The 17,911-nt window shown below is 45.5% G+C and overlaps 1 protein-coding gene and 1 long non-coding RNA gene across 5 annotated transcripts in view; one reads left to right on the plus strand and one right to left on the minus strand.

Moving 5' to 3' along the window:
- LOC135385213 (uncharacterized) overlaps positions 1 to 2,272 on the plus strand; it is a 162,111-nt gene extending 159,839 nt beyond the window's left edge. Inside the window, exons 2-3 of the long non-coding RNA XR_010420353.1 lie at positions 1,423 to 1,624; positions 2,106 to 2,272. This is a non-coding gene — a long non-coding RNA (uncharacterized LOC135385213). The remainder of the gene's footprint in view (positions 1 to 1,422; positions 1,625 to 2,105) is intronic.
- Positions 1 to 17,911, minus strand: part of LOC135385209 (uncharacterized) — a 281,039-nt gene that overhangs the window by 95,768 nt on the left and 167,360 nt on the right. For 3 of the 4 annotated variants that reach the window (XR_010420348.1, XR_010420347.1, XM_064614411.1), the window contains one exon: positions 8,956 to 9,689. The exons of the other annotated variant lie outside the window; for it this stretch is intronic. Coding sequence is in view for 1 of the 3 variants with exons in the window: in XM_064614411.1 (XP_064470481.1) it covers positions 9,632 to 9,689 (58 nt within the window). In the remaining 2 variants the exon portion in view is untranslated. Of the gene's footprint in view, positions 1 to 8,955; positions 9,690 to 17,911 lie in introns of those variants that run through there. 4 annotated transcript variants of the gene reach the window in all.

Below are 17,911 nucleotides of genomic sequence, written 5' to 3' on the forward strand. Positions count from 1 at the left end.
TGCTATGACCAGAGAACTTAAATATAAGCAGTTATTTAGCGTAATATCTGCGTCGTCTATGTCTATCTTCTCGTGTATTTAATTTTCTCAGGTCATAATAAACCCGTTGGTTGCGGGGTAGCAACCGTCATGCGTGCTATATCTCTGTTTTATTCGTGCTATTTGCGTGCCGTTCGTTTTTCATACTGCTTCTTTCTTCGCGGTTAGGGAAAATTTATTTAACTCAACAACATACTGGTTGTACCTGTTGGACGATACTCCCTTCTGCTCAGAACAACGCCGAAAAAGAGGAATTAAAATATTCTCCATTATATACGTATTCCATTCGACACATGCGCACGTTGCAAAAAAGGTGCACTTGGCTCGATTGCAAGAGTATACCACTTTCCTTAACAGAACCCCACGCAAAGAAGGCAATCTGTGAAAGTTCTGGACTCGCTCCAGACAACAACCGGATTAAGTATTCCAACACCATGTCACAAACGCAACGTTGTATAGGCCTCTGTAATACATGAGCTTTCCTTGAGGGATGAATACACCCGAGGCAACGTCTGGCTGTATCAACGGCGGGGCATGTCATAATACAACGAAAACTTCGTCGCGTCTCCCTTACGTGACTCCAATTGACCCTAAGAACGTACCGCGGCGACAGATGTCGGACTTCACACACTTGGTCATAAACATGCACTGGCAATAAGACAGAGCAACAGGTGCGCCACCGAAGCAAACGTTGCACTGCGGCTGCCCAAGTCCGTTCCGTTCCGCGTGCGCTGTTCAGAAAGCTGAAGTGGTATGCCTGTTCAAAACCCTGCAGAAGGCTAATCTGGTTCATTGTAATCACTGCGTACTGAAGTACCTCGTGTATAACCGACTAGAACAGTAATATTTGGGAGTTAGAGAGTTTTCGCTTTTCGGCTATCATCCCAAAATGATTTTTAAAAAAGTTTTGCTAACTCAACGCACACCCGCAAAAATAGGTTCATCCGAGCGTCTCCGATCGCACATTTAGAGGCGCAGCAGCGTGTTGCAGGGCGACTAATGCATGCCTGGAAACAGGAAAGTAATAGTATGAAGTGGTATTATACAACTGCCCGCGGTCGGTTTCAGTCGTGTAATTTGGCAGAAGCATTCGGATGCTCTACGAAAGGAAACCACGGAGTCACGAACGTAACCAGCCCCTTGTGGTAGTTGCACAGTATGTAAGGTCGCCTCGCACAGTTTACAACATGCCTTCCGTTATACAATCATGTACTCCAATACAACACGACGCCTTCTAATACTCTCTACCAGGCAGCAAACGGAATCGTGCTCACTCAATTTGCTTGCCCTAGCGTTGCTTTCGTTACTTCTTTCCCTGCTCCAAGACCGTTTGAGTGTTCCTTCTTGTTGGGCGTTCTAAATCGGTGTTCTCTCCTTTTCCAGAGACAACAATGGGCACCACAAAAGCCACGCCTACCGATGTCCCGTCACGCGAATCTGGACCCACCGGGAAGCGTCTACCATTGGTCACTTGGAGGAACGCTAGCCACTGGTGAAGCAGACACACATTATAGATGTCACTGTCAGTCCGAGGAGAGAGAAAGACACAACATGCCAGCGAAAGCGCCAATGGACAGCCCTGTAGGTCAGTGCCAATAGGAATTTGCGCGAGTTGAGCATTATTGAATCAGCGAAGAGTGCATACATGACCCCCGTCCACATCTGTCTCCTCCATGCTGTTCGATTTAAGTCGTGTAGGTGTTGATCTGGTGTGTGAAGGACCTTATAGGATGTGCGAGAATGCTACATCTGAGCCAAGGGAAGCGCTATCCCATTGAACATTCTTGCCGGAAATAGTGACCGTAGCAGTTTATTCGAAGCAATGCGGGATGATCGCTGTCACTATATGTGGCACCACGAACGCCGTTTTCCATATTGCGTGCTAACAAGGGATGAGCATCTCCTCCACGGATGAGCAGCGCACACATGTGATTCTTGACCAATAATATTATGCGCAAGTGCCAAAGCAGAGCCAGTCTCCATTCAATATCAGCGATTCGACGCATATTCGATTCGACGCATATTCGCCAGCAATAAATACAATGTAGTGTTCTTGTTCCTTACAGGTATCATAACAACAGCAACATCAAGCAAAAAGAAGTTGGAAACAATGTAGTTCGTAGTACCTACAATGTTCGCTATCTACTTCGACGGCACGTTTCATACTTAAAAGTTTGTTCAATAAAACATTAAGTTTATTTTCTTCACCACTGTCAACAATAGCTAACTACGATTTCAGCGCTCCTTCATGCAGGCCTATTGTTTCCCGCGTCATATTCTGAAAGTTTTGGCAAAAATGTTTTCTGGACGAATGCGGCGAGTATTAATTCTTCATGCGTGAAACGCCCTGCTACCTCGCACATCCTGTTCATAACTTGTGAAACACATCAAACAGGTTATTATGACTAACTAGCATTTTCTCATCTATTCTGAACGAGAGTTGTGCAAACGATGTTCGTAAATTATCCTAAAAATTTTCACATTTATTGCAATAAAAGTACATAGCCGTGCACCAATGAACACACATCACATCACAATACATTACCTTCTTCCGCACAAGAGAGATGGTCTCATGAAAGCCGCATCTTGCTCAATCAATATCCAGTGCTGTCAATTAAACAACTTGGCGCGATATAAAACTAAAGAGGTATCCTGCAAGAGGGACATGTCTGTTTTGAATCGCATGGCAACATTGACGGTATTTTCTGTGCAAATTTGCTTATAGTGCCTACAGTGCAAATTTGCATAAAGTAACTTGCCTATAGTGCACCATACACCTGTGCAACTCTGGGACTCGTGAATAAATAAACCAATAAAGAAACGTCGGCTAAACGAAAACAGTCGTCTGCGCATTCTTCTTAAATGTTGTGACACGACTTTGTAAATACGCGCCGATCATCTGTACTTTACCTATAAGACTACCCACGACGAAAGGCACAGTCTAGCTTCGACATAACAAAAACGAGAAGATGTGAAATATCTATTTATTGGGTAAGTTACATGCTTTCGCCATAGCCTACGCAATAAATAGATGTTTCATCTCCTCTTGTTTTTGTTGCGTTATATATAATACAGTGTTATAGAAAATTTATGCAGTTTGGAAAATAAATTGCTTCCCTTTCGGCGCACAAACATTCCTCAAGCCGTAGCAATTTTGCATCCGAAGGCTATCAATATGTACCCCCATTGAAGGTACATTTCGAGCACCTTGTGGTATACTTACAATGCGATTTAAAGGCACTCATGCGCCTGCACAAGCTCGCGCTTACAGAGCAATGAGGCGGAAAGTAAGCAAATGCACGTTGTTCGCCAGGGACAGGTCTTCAAGGATTTTCTGTTTCTGATACCATGTGAAAGGATGTGACTTCACTGATAACTTCCACAAAATCTGTCCTGTTCTGTATGCGACATTCCACTCAGAAACAAACGCACCCAAACGTCGTCGCGCGCGTTCACGCTCAACTCAGTCTGCATGGTGAAACGAGGAGGAGGAAGAACGTTATTGGTGATGTAATTACCATACCGGACCGCCGCTTTCCGTTATTTTTTTCTTTCATATTTCTTTTCTCTTCCAGTTCTCCCTGTTTTACCGACGACGTTTCTCTAAACTAGTCAGCGAGCTGTACCGTAATGACGCGAAAGCGACCCGGGCGACTAGTTGCAGGCATTACCGAAGTTGCGGACAGTCGCGATTTTTAAAAACGAATTCTGCGATATTTATTCGTCTGTCGAATGGATTTTCGAATAGTGCAGTTTAATATTCAGGTTAACGGCTTGGTTTAAGGAAAGGGTGGTGAATGAAGTGCTTTCTGTGCTTGTTTCAAGAAAACAAAATACGTTGCCGTAAACCAATCCTACCTATAAAATACTATACTGTGCTAAGAACAGAGCTTTTTAGCGAAATTACTGCTAGAATGAGACGTTACTACGTCTGTCACAAATTTGTGTGCAATCATCTGGCACAGGTAAATGTACACGAAAACGCACCGACGGTATAAACGTGGTAAGAAAGTCCCTTATATGTAGCATCAGTGTCCTATACCTTTACACATGGCTTACATGGGGGAAGGGGGGAAAGGCAGTTGCACACAGGTACAAATATGTAATTTTAGCCCTAGTTGATACCTTTTCCAGTGTATATTTGTTAACAACCAAAATGACAAACAATTCAGGAACAGGCTATGTGTGAACGAGTTATTAACAGTTGCATGTGTCTTGTCATGCTAGAGTATCATGAATCTCATAAAGACTTGATACAAAGACGACAGGATAATTATAATACGCTTGATTTCACCGTCTTCATCCATGCAATACTTGTCAAACAAACATTAAACATTCACTCAGCGTGCGGAATCATCGTCACCAAGTGGTACATCACGCAGAAATATTAGGTCTGCATGCGGGAGATAACTAAAGGGAACTGAAGCGAAAATATGTGGTCAAGAGATAACGGGAAACAGACCGTAATGTTCAAAAAGTGGCTCACCGTCACAACTTAGGCCCGGCGGTCTGTGGATGAGACAGTGCCTGGCGGTAAATAATGAAGTTCCGACGACAGCACCACCTGGACAGAGCGACGATTAAAAGTGCCACCCAGAGTAAGTTAGCAAGTTGTACAGTTAGTCCTCCGAGACAGATGTAGTTCTCAACTATACAACCTACTACCTCACACTGAGCACACGGCTGAGGGAAGTCGTCTTCGTCATCTCTGCAGTGCAGATGATGACGCCTAGAATGAAAGAAGACAACGCTCAGAAAAACACCTTTCTCTTTTTTCTTTTTTATGGAACGAAGCATGTTCCAGAACTACGTCTGTCAAACGAACAGGGGGACGTAGAACGTATGTGTTCACTGGCAGTGGGTCATCCAATAGTGAGGAGTACACAGCCAAAAACGGTGCCGCTTCAGCTCGTTTTCAATGGCCTCCTCCCTTCACATGGGCACGATAGTGGTTGTGGGTAACTGGTACGACACAAAGATAAGGGAAACAACACTTGCGTACATTAAATGAATACTTCCTGTCATCATCGCAAGAAGGGCTTCAAGTATTCTCAACGTCAACTGCAGTATACTGCGTGCTCCAATACGAATGTCTTCTGTGCGACCACATGACACGATGAAAACCGCACACACGAAGACGGGTAAGGTCATATGTACCTCGGAAACAAAGAACAGCAAGCCGTTTCTGACTGACTTTCCCTGACAAAATGCATAGACTTTCCCCCCACTCCCGAACGGAATTAAAAAGGAAATGCCTTTCGGGCCCATTCGCAGAGTACTATAGTTCCTTTGTGTATGTGTTTCGTATATATTTATTGCTAAATAAATATATGCTATACGTGGTTTTCTTCTGTGTTTTCTTGTCTGTTGTGGTTGAAGCTGAATTTCTCATTTCGATGCAAGGTGGGGCCACATAACCTTACGTAGCAAATGCCTGGCTGGTGGCTTGGAATTATGGAGTCTCAGTATCGAAAAGGCCTCGGTGGATCTGTCGATGGTGTGTACGCCTACTTATCGCCAGGTTGAGAGTCCGAATCCTGTCGAGGACGCCATTAACTTGGTGACAGGGTATCAGTTGGTTCGATACGGCGTCTTCAGCAAGTGACGCGTCAGCCGTCGCGCGGTTAAGCAGGGCCTTTCTTAACATGATAGATGTGACGCCATCAGTCGTCACTCTGTCTTTATACTATGGCTTGCCTTGACGCTGTCCAACGTAGGTGCATGTACTTGCCTGAAATTTTGGACTCGGCGCTTTTTGCTTCCTTTCCCCCTCTCCTTTGTTTACTGAGATCACTCCTTGTGACTTCAGGCAACCATGCTGTAACATATGTCGCTGACGACTGCGCTAGAAAATTGTGTTAAGCGATGCGCTTAAAAAATGACGCTGACTGAAAAAGAAGAACTATCGGGTAATGTTCCCACAAAAATTGAGGGGATGGACTGGCTCAAAGTCATTATTGCGCAGGCCAGGCCTATTTAAACACGCCAACAATACGGAATCACTGACGTTCACGTTCACGTTCAATATGACGTTCACGAGACACGTGAACGTCATAAAATATTTTTTCAACTGCAATTCCGTAATAGCTGTAATGCACCGTGATACATGAACTACAAACTTGACACTTATCATGGTTTCGTTTTCACGAACACTAAACTTTCTCTTCTCTCTTGAGAAGCAGGGACGCAGTTAACAACGAAGAGCGCCGAAAGTATACGGGGGCGATGAAAAAAATTATGACAAATGAGAGACAGGGAGCAAAAAGACACGTACCAGCATATACAGAAACACAGAAGAGCTCAAGAAAGACTCCATCATTTTCATGTCACTCCGCGGTACTCGTGCATCCTCCTCGCAGTCATTTGTGCAGAATAAAGAAATAAAACGAAAGGAACGGGAAAAAAAAATAAAGGCTAGAAATAATGACGACAGACGGTTGGTGGTCCCTCTACCCGCCACAACAGGTACTTTCAAATACCAGCCTTCAAGACTGGGCAGGAGTAATTAAATTAAGATTGGAGAATGATAAACAGGTTGTACAACTCCATAATGACAACAGAGGAGCTTCAACGCCACCTGTCGCTCATTGCGGCCGTTGGTTGGATGAATTTGCGAAGGGAAGAAAATTAGAAGAAGAAAAACCATTTACCGGTTGTTCTTTCAAACGGTTCCATAACACCACACTCTCTTTACACTCTCTGAGAAAGAGCAGAGGAACCGTGATAACAGTTATGCCCGGTGGAAATGAAAGAGATAAAACTGAAAATTGAAAACTGTCCATATCCTTTCACCGCGCTCTTATTAGAAAAGTGCAAGTTGCATATGCACGCGTATGTTGTTCGTGCAGTTCGATGCAACGCAAAACGCGAACAGAGCTTTTTATTTACTTTAACGTGCTGCAAGTACTAGCTGAATTTAAGTTTTTCGGTTGAGTGTGAGTTAAATATTTCTACTTTCAGCAACGGAAAATCCCGGAAACAAAACGTTGCATTTGATTCTGCTGGAATCTTCATTTAACACCACATGGCGCATCCACAAAAGAAATAAGCGCTTAATACCCGTGCTACACAGGCAGCAAAAATGGCATTAGCGTGTAAGGTAAGTCGGGTCCCGAATGCCATTTCTTACGGTAGTCGTGCTACACGTCGGATTGACATGACAACTGGTGTGGTGTACCAGTTCCAAAAATAACATTGAAAGCTTATTGCTTCTACAAATGCGTGCAGTCAGATTAATTGCAGGTGCACCACACCTATCCCATATTTTTTCTATCGCTATATTCTTTCGAGGACTTACATCTCTGCAGTCAGACATAATAACACTACATTATTACCATTATTTGGTCTACAACCACAGCTAAATTTGAACGCACGCGTTGCAGCCTACTGGATTGTTCCTAGGTCACGAACGCGATACGGCGACCAATCATTACCTTTTAACATTGCTGTAATTTTGAATGAGTATTTGGGAAAAGGTATTGATTTAGTGCAGTTGTCCCGAGTCTCACTGAGGGACCTTTTTGTTAGCTGATCTCAATTTAAACTGATACTTTCTGACATCCAATAGTTGTATGTAATTCATGATTTTATAGTGTTGTGTAATTCTTTTTCTCTCTCTCTCTTTTTCGAGTGTATGCTGTGCCTCTGCTGACCCGAATGTTCACTGAGGCTCTGGCCTCGTCAAGCAGCACATGTTGCTGCTTTTTGGCCGCCCCCTTTACTGCTTGTGGTACAACAGGGCAGTGTACCGCCTCAGGGGCGGTGAATCGCCCACCCCATCACCATCCAATGCATGTGTGTGCGCGTGTGGTACAATAAAATGAAATGAAATTAAACGTGATGAGGTCGATATGGATTTCCAACTAGCCGCGCAAGAGATGCGATACTTGAAGAGCGTAAACAGGTTCAAAGAGAAGCGTATACGAAGAGGGGAGTCAAGTCCTGTAGATCACATAAACAAAATACAGAAATCGACACTGAAGATAGACAGGTTCAAAGAGATTGAAAATAGCCATAGTATCCTATAAAATGAGGAAATTTGCTTTATTTCATAATCAATGGTCTGTACTATGTCGGAAAACTGTTGCCATCCTGCCTGTGGCAGTCTATGCCAAAAGCAAATATGCAAAAAAGCGATCGTTAACAACGCAAGGCAGTTTGCCAAAAATAATGCGTGTTTTCGTTTAATTTGTAAAACAATTGCGCGGTGCGCGGTACAAAGTAGCTTTATAAGAGTTTTAAATAGCTGCTCAGACAATGGGAGCGAAAGTACGCATTTCACGGGAAATGAGTTGTGGCGATCTCAGTACGCGGAAAATGTTATTCGAACGAATGCCATTAAATATCTTCGTATAGCGCGGCACCGAATGACAGTAATACCTAATTCATTCCACACTTCATGTCATTTTGCGAGCCCGCGTAGCACGGGTATAACACTTCTACAACACACATAGAGGACGTTTCATTTCCACGAGAGCGAAGCAAACTTGCCTTTCGCCCTCAGCTGATGTGAAAAGTCGTGACCCGCATCATGTTATGACGTGACAAAGCAAATGAGTCTTCACGGTTCGGCAGTGTAGTGTATACGATCAAAAGAGAACAAAATGGAAGCGTTTAGACAACAACTGAATTGCAAATACAGCGGCTGCACCGTCTAGCTGTATACAGGGTGTTTTCTCTAACGTATCGAGAAATTTTGTCTAAAGCGAGCGAAAAAAGAGAAACGAGCGCTACTTTTCAGCTACTTGACTAAGAAACAGCTGCTACTAGTGAAGCAGTACCTGTTTCTTACTCAAGTAGCAGAAAAGTACAACTTGCGTTTCTGTTGTCGCTCGCTTTAAATATAATATCTGGACACGTTAGAGCAAATACTCTGTATTGCCCTGTATGTCCTGCCGAAATGCTCCAAACTACAGAACCGCAAGTTGCTGTGTAGATCTCTGTAATGCTACACTGTATAATCTGGCTGCCGCTCTGGTATCGACATAGGATGTCGCTTTTTCAAAACTTTCGCTCCCCGAAGCATTTTTCCGCTATATTTTCCGACGACTTTGCCGACCAAGTTATCGTAATGATCATGCTTCAACCATTCCCAGCATCACGTCCGAAGTTCTTTTACAGACGTTTCGAAAGCCATAACATTGATCTTTAGAGAAGATGGTCTTCGGGGCTATTACTGGGGGGACTACGGTTCTGAGTTGAAGCATCTTCCCAATGAGCAGCGATTCACGAATGACACGCCTCCCCATGTACCATGTCTTATCGATTCACTTTGGAATGACACAGAACATTTCAATCTTTGTGCAATGGGAGTTACCGGGTGGACTATTGCGTCATGAGCCTGCCGTTCGAGTAGTTTTTTGAAATGGCGAAGGAAACACGGGAAAGGTATTTCCTAAGTGAGCATAAATGTTAACGTAAGGGGCGTATACGCTCGGAACGTCAACATCATTCCATCGCATAACCTCGTAAAATGTCACCGGTCACAACGTTGCTACGCAAAAGCACTTCAAGCCAAAGTAAATGCTACTTACTTAATGCACGCATTATCCACAATGCAGGCACTTCGCGGTCAACGTCCTGTAATGCTACGTTATTCCCCAAGACGAGTTCTCTTCATGGTCACCTTATACGTCACAGGGAGAAGAACCCTGGGGGAGGGAGAAATCAGACACACAATGAACTTTCATAGCAAACCGCGCCAAAACACACACATACACGCAGAAATAAGGGGGGAAGGAGGGGGCTTCGCTTTTTTTGAGGGAAAACCCCGTACATCAGCAAAGACGTTTTCCTCCAACCCCAGTGCGGAACAAAAATGCAAAAGAGTTAAGTGGGGGAAAAAGGGTGGTGCATTGTACGAAATACAATCGGGGGAAAAGTCTCGAAATCTCCCCGTTGGCTTCCGTTGAACGATGTTTGAAATCTAATGCCGGGAATATATAGAAAGCTTGGGAGAAGTTGCCGCTATACAATACTTCCACGCTGAAAGTAATGGAAAAAGCCGAAAGGGTTGGAGGGGAAACAAGGGGAATGGCCAGGGTTTTGGGTCGTTTTAGGGAACAACGTTGAAGACAACAGCAGATAAGGGAGACGGCGGGTGAAAAATGGAGTCGCTATGTGTGATTCCAGATGGGCACGCGTTAATCTGCCAACAGGAGAAGGATGGGGGATATTGATGGTGAACTTGAGGGAAAAGGGATGGAAATTAAAGGTCAACGACCGGTACACGCAGCCATCGTCTGCCGTACATACAGGGCGGATTTTATGGTTTCACCTCATGTACAGGACAATGTACGATATAAAATGTGACAGACACGGGTTGTTATGGGAAAATTCATTATGTACGTAATACGCACCAACTTGTACTCAACACAAACGAAACAGATGGCAATTCAGGAAACCTTAGAAGCTCGAGTGACTGTACAGTACGCGCAAAAAACATATGCACTATACAGGATAAACCATGTACACTATATATATATATATATATATATACGTATATATACAAGAAAAAAATAGTCGGAGCTCTTTGGCTGCACGTATAGCATAGGTTTTGTTACTCAAACGTCGCCATGCCAGTACTGGACAGCTGTTTCGGCCTTGTTGGGCCTCATCAACAGTACGCAGGCAGGCAACGTTTGAGTGGATGGCGTCAGAAGGTCACGTAACACGTGATTCCTCCCGTCAGGGTGAGATAACTCACTCGCTGAAAGCCCAGTGCAAAGCCAGTGAAGTATACAAGGCCGAGTAGACAAGTAACAAGGCCGAAACAGCTGTCCAGTACTGGCATGGCGACGTTTGAGTTACAAACCTATACGTATATATATATATAATATTCAGTGGCCATGTAGTCTATAGGCTATACCATGTGTATATACCTGGGTCTGCAAGTATGCGGGGCTCCCACAATCGATACGTGGCAGTCCTGTGCACAAACTGAGGGATGTGCGACCCAGAGCCTATCGAACTGACCATGTCCGTGCAGAAGCAGCTCCCGCTGCAGGAAGTTTGTCACGTACACGCGCAAGCGTGGCAGAAACGAGAACAACAGGGCGCGATTCCGGCCTGTACGGCCACCAAAAGCAGCCAAAAGAGCACTAAGGCTGTGAGACGGACGGCGACAGTCGAATGACACACGGCAAACGACGCTCGTGTGACGGCGAACAAGACCCCGAGAAGATCCTCGCCGTGTGACATCCGAAGAGCACATGATTGTTCGTCTCGACATGACCACAATATAGGAACAACTGTTTGTCGACACCAGGTTCCACACGAAAAGATGATCGCGTGTGGGCGGGATACGGGTTTGCACACAAATGGTGCGGTTCGGTGGGCACAGTAACAGACACCACGAAAATGATGAAGGGTTTATCTTGCGTTATTATTGTGTTATTATTGTTGTTATTATTTACTGTGCGTGGCTTGGGGAACATCGCCTGTGGTCCTAAGTGTTTTATTTATTTAATTTTTTCACATATGCACCGTCCAGCCAAGATCATGCTCTATTCAATGCACTCACTCAAGCAACACGAGTACATGCAAAAAGCACACCCTATATACGATCCCCGCAGGAGAAGTCCAGCGGCGTTGATAACTAGCGCGAATCACGATTTTGAGTGAGACACATCCGTCTCTCGCATCTGATGTCGCAGCGCCTATGCACTATCCCACGTCTTGCATGCTCGGCCGCACCCGAAGCCCTGTATACCCTCACTGTGGAGAAACGAAGCATCACGCAGGACTAGCAAGGCGTACAGTCCTCAGCAAGCTGTGCAGCCTACAGACGCGTAAGCTACAAGACCATGCCTGCTAACAAGCCATTGCGTTAATGGGCTCTCAGGAACGTGCCACCAGTCTAGGCAGGAAGACCGCTCGCCTTCGACCCGACGTCGACAAACGTTACCCTCCCCTCGGCCATAGATGAATGGAAACTGCGTGAGACTGTGAAATTTTGTCCAACAGCTCGCGAAAGATGCGCGTCAGACATTGAAATCCCAGTGTGAACTTGCCTTTGTGGAACGAGAGGGATCTAGCGGGGGAGTTGGTACACGGCGACTTTTCTGGAGCGAAGGAGACGGAGACAAAGGTTAGAATAACAGAGACGGGGGACAGAGCGCAATAGCTTTGTGGCTCAGTTATGAATTGTTTTCCTTGACTCATTCTGAAGTTGTACGTTCGAACCTGGCACAGGATGCCACGAAATTCCGCAGCATGGTACAAGTTGCCTAGCAACTTCGTCCTCCTCGGTGGACATCAAAGTATGTCTGCTGTGCGAGACGATCGCAACGAACAGCAAAGAATGTCATGCAGGATCTTTGTCTTTCGTTGTTTTCTCTTCTTCGCCATGCGGGAGATGAGCCACGGAATGCATCCTCTGTCATCCGGGAATGCGTCATGGCGATGGAGTAAGGACAACGAGATCTCGTACTTCATGGCACACAGCATCTATAGCAGAACGATACCGAATTTGCCTATCTAAAACATTAGATCCGATGCTCCCTGGTAAAACGTAGAACTGCAACTGACCACGGATAGCGGAATGTACATTTTCGGTCAAAATTCTGAAAAAGTCAAAGACAACGCAGGGGTCCTCGTCAAGGGGTCATGAGTAAACTGGAGATATTTGGAAGCCGGAAACCATAGAAGGGCACATCATCTTCGTGCTCGAATTTCCTTGGCACGACGAACTATAGCATCCCGTTACTATCACCATGGCACGTTAGGCGTACATTTCGCGGGTTCCGCAGCGGCTAGGAGAAACAGGAGCGGGACAACGGATGTCCACACGCACAGACACCAGAGCATATCGAGACAGTCACGCGATTCTCACTTCCACCAACGCCGGAAGCAATAAAGATGTGATGGAACACAGCTATTTTGTGAATAGAATAACAAATGACGCCATCGCAACCGTGAAAGACGAAAAAGGTGTTAAGGACGCTCACCGCGAACAAGAAAACACGTAAACGAGAGAGAGAGAGAGAGAGAGAGAGAGAGAGAGTGAGATAATGAAGACGGAGGGTAGTTGAAGGCAAACATCCGATTCAGACGAGGCTACTGTGAGACAATTACGTGCGTGAAGCAGCAGGGTGTGAGAGGACGTTAGCAGCCAAACGAAAAGAACAGTGGAGGCGCTAAAACGTGAGTATCCACCATAAATAACGCGGGCTGTGGGCACGGTTGAACAACACAGGAAACGCTCGAGTTTGTGTCATCTAGTGTTTGGCAATCAACAGCACTGGTGGGTGCTTTAGCGCAGTTCCTGTTGCAGAAAGGATTGCACGTAGGATGGCGTGTCACATAACGCTTGCTCGGATCCTTTCGGACGTACTAAACTCCTTGACCTACAGCGCCTCGTGAGGTGTCGCCTTTGTCCACATCGTGTGACCCGCGCGAGACGAGTGTCGTCTGCTGACGATTGCAAAACACAGAACACAGCGAGCGAGAATATAGAAATGACAATTGCAGAGGCTGCACCAGGTTTAACCTAAGAACGGCGCTAGATGTAGTTCGGTAACCCTCACCAAGTTAGTCCGCCGGACAAGTTATCTTGCAGCGCCACCGTGGGACGTCTACAGGGCTCTTGTCGTTCTGGAGCCGGCGCGCTGTTGTCGCGAAGTAGAGTGATGCGGCTAGCTATAGCAGCCAACAGGAACACGCGAACGGCGCAGCTTAAACACCACGTTCTTAGGTATAACACGACTGTTAGACGAACACTACGTTTAAGCCTCACCAGCGCATAAGCGATGATCTCAAGGAGGGCAGCTGACGAAAAGTCACGAATTTTAGCATTTAAAATTCACGTAATTCAGGTTCCGCGAGTATGAGTCCTCGCTCCTATTGGCGAAAACCTTCGTGCTAAAGAGTCTCATAGAGTAATTCACGACAGCCTTCCCTCATCGAACGCATTCCAACGCGCAAATGCCAACGCTCAACTTGAGCGTACGGATTCCATAAGTCCAATACTACAATGTGATTTTGTACCCGTCTGCTGCTCGCCGAAGTGCACTTCCGGCGTCTTGAGCACTCTCTGAAAGATTTTTTTTTTATTTCGTGCTAGCGCCGCGAAGTAACTGTGGCTATGAACAGCGTATAGGTGTGGACAGATGCAGAGAGGACAGCAGGAAGAAGTGGAGGCAGGAGGGTTAGTATGCGTCCTGGGCCGACTTCAGGGGTAACTGTGCCGCCATTCGTCTGGAAAGTCTTCGGAAAACCCAGGGAAAATCTCAGACAGCACAGCCGGTGGTAGGATTCGACCCCACCGCCTCCCAGTCTTCAGCACGACCTTGGCTACTACCCAACGAGCGAGACGCCTTAACCCGCTCGGCCATGCCACTGGTGGCCGCTGGTGGGCGCCAATGGCGCTCTGATAGTACTCATCCTGTGAGTATGGATCCACAAGTACAAGTACATGTACAAGTATATGTCCGTGACGCGCTTCCAGGTCCAAGTAGAAACCACAAGGTCCAAGTATTGTGTTCCTTCCCACACTGATGCTATAATTGTCGTGCGCCCATTACAATCGTAATTGCCCTGTCTTGATTCTGTGACTACCTGTAGGCCGTCCCAGCAATTAGTTTCGTGATTTGATTGAAGGGGGGGGGGATATGTTTGGATGGTTGGAGCGAAAAGGAAAGGGAAACGTTAGTCAAACACGAGGCATGCTTCGTGATTTGGCTTTGAACGGTAAGCGATCACTTCTGCACAGTACCTCAGTCGCATGCATGTACTATTGACGACTTCAGGGCGTGCAAGAGTCGACGCGGAGCTCTATGGCGCAACACTTTCACCATGCACGCGTTTGACCGATGAGCGAATGTAAGCAGGTCGATTACGTCGTCGAACTGAGTATACGACGGTCGTATCGTCCCACTTAGTATTGTCCTTCTTATCATTATTTTGTTCCTTCATCTCTTTTGCCGGCGGACGAATAAAGATGAGGGTTGGTTCACGCAAGTTGAAAAATAAGAGGAAACAAGACTGACCAGTTTGCGAACAGCACAGGTACACATGATTGACTTTCCTAAACGAAATTAATGAGCAAGCGAAATGCTATGGCACTTTTAAATAATTCGAGCATTGAGAACGCTGCACAGGAAACACCATGTCCACGATCACCAGAACGGAAGGACAGGGAATTTCGTTGCTTGTCAGTAGGTCTACAAACTAAAGCCGGGAATTTTTTTTTTAATTCCGTGTTAGCGCCGCGAAGCAACTGTGACTATGAGCGGCGTACAGACGTGGACAGATGGAGAGAGGGCAGCAGGAAGGAGTGGGGGACAGGGGGTAAAGCCGGGAAAAGAAAGAGAGAACGAGAAAGTAAGCATTTTCTAGAAGCATCGTCAGCCTGAGAGAGACAAGGCATACAAAAGTATACTGGATGCCTAGAGAAATGTCAAATCTGTTTGTCTATTTCCCATATCTCGTTTTTTTTTCTATTTCGCTTCTGTCTTCTTTTATACATTTTTATCTATCCTTTTCTTTTTTCATCTTTCAATTTATGTACATATACATGCCCTTTCCGTTATTGATTGTGTTGTTCCCTATATTGGAAAGTAACTATAGTACATTAAATATAGTTGTACAATGCAGACGCCGTACACTCCGTTCATGAAGTCTATTATCCATAATAGACCTAATGAACGGAGTGGGAATTGATACCTATCATGGCCGCATAATTTATATCCACAGAATACCCAGCCAGAAAATCTACACACAGTGAACAGAAAGTGTGCACCCTTTCTTCTGACGGGAAGATACAGGAGGACTATAAGAGCTATACAAAAGTATGTGCATTTGGTATACAGAAAGGACGAGTATACAGATAGTACATAGGGTATACAGGAAGTACACTCGATGTCTACAGAAAGGCCGAACTTATTTTTGTAAGGGATGTGCTTTTACAGATTGGTTAAGACGACTTCATAACGTAGCTGTTAGTTTACACATTTGACATGCAAAGTGTATAAAACGCAATGTGAAATGTCAAGCGATTTTTTTTACGTGGAATAAACGTGAGCTCCGTAAAAGTCATGTATAACATGTTCATCTCGTTCAATCCGTTCAAACAGATATCGAGCCTCGACAGGATGTTCGCAACGCTACAGATACTGAGATGTTTCGAAGCTACTACCAACTTTGATGGAAAAAGCGGCAAAGGGAAATATGAGGTCATCAAAACAACCCTTAGAACACCGCACGTCGTGCCTGCAGGAAGTATGAGAAATACGGCTGTGATGGAAACGCAACCCGCTATCTGTACTCTGTACAGATGTGGCCTGACACTGTGCAGACCAAAGTCGCCACTCGCCTTTCGTATCCGCATTTCGCTCGAAACAGGAGCCTGAGTCACCAGCGTTACACGTGAGCTGAGTTGGCCTGCGCAGACCGCAAAATGCGCAAACAAGGATAGGGCGCGTTTGAGAGTTTACAGTAACTTTTAAATTAATATCTTCATTTTGTCAGCGCCGACGTGAGGCAACCAAACAGAAATGCAAACAAATATGAAGCTTCGCGATAAATAAAAAATGGTGCGGCCGATCGGGTAACTCCAAGGTCATGCTAAAGCCTGGAATGCTATCCACCGGAATCCTACCACTGGCCTGTGGAGTAATTTCCCCATTTTCGGTTGATGTTTTCTACAGCAGAGATGGGGGAAGGGGGAGTAATGCATTACCGGTAATGCATTAATTTGTAATGCATTACTCCCGTTGCATCTCGGTAATGCGTGCTAATGCGTTAAATTTTGTCGATGAGTGATGACCAAATGTAATTACTTCTTGGCCATTCCTAGAATTCAAAACTCAGACATTGTGAAAAGCCAGGAGTTACAAATTGTGACGGGTACGAGCAGAGAAAGTTCCCAAGCGTGTTTTTCCTAGCTACTTCTGTCACCGACCAAGTCACCAAGGATGGGGACAGAGTCCAAGTGGAGTCTTCAAGAACTTCTTCTATGACGCTGCAATTAATCTTACCCATGGTTGCCCATTTAGATCATGCGGACTGCTCCCATCTGTCGACGAAATCACGCATTCGGAAGTAGCGATCTTGCAGAAATTATAATTACTGTCACCGGCAGTGTGTACGAATTAAAAAGATTGGTGACGTCTCTTACAGTCCGTACTGGATGCTTCCGTGAAAATGTAATATGCCAATGTAACGTAATTTCTTGATGGAGGTAATGACACTCGTAATGCATTATTGAGCTTGAAACAGTAATGAGGCAATCTCAATGCATTACTTTACAAAAGTGTAATGATGGTAATGCCTTACAAAGTAAAACAGATCTCCCCAACTATGACGGACGTGGGCGCAGTTACCCATGAAATCGCACAAGACGCGGACTGTCCTGTCTGTTTCTCACTCCTTTCTGCTGTCTTCTGCTAATCGGAACACCGATCATAGTCGCCGTTGTCTCCATGTGTAAAAACATAATAACGAAAAGATGACAGGGTTGAGGCTAAATTTGAGCAAGAACCTAGATGTCAGGGCATGCATCCTGTAAGAGCACATGAGACACGTGGTGACATGCTGCAACAATGGAGAAATGGCAGTGGAAAAAAAGACATGCAGTCAAAAAAAAGGACATGCAGTTAAACAGACGTGCGATAAATGGCGGCGGGAGTCGAACCACGCACCTCTCGATTGACAGTCGAGAGTGCTAACCACAACGCTATACCGGCACGGCTTACCGTGGACTTGCCAAGGGACCTCATTCAACGAACGGGACGCCGCACTCACTCCCTTCCGATGCTCCCCTTCGTGTTTTCTCATAAACACAGACACGCATACAACACACGCGACATCTGGTGGATATGATGGGAAGTAACTGTTCTGAGGCACGGCCGGGTCAGAGCGGGATCAGTCCTCC

Source organism: Ornithodoros turicata, chromosome 2 (assembly GCF_037126465.1).
Source record: "Ornithodoros turicata isolate Travis chromosome 2, ASM3712646v1, whole genome shotgun sequence".
Taxonomy (NCBI): Eukaryota; Metazoa; Arthropoda; class Arachnida; order Ixodida; family Argasidae; genus Ornithodoros; species Ornithodoros turicata.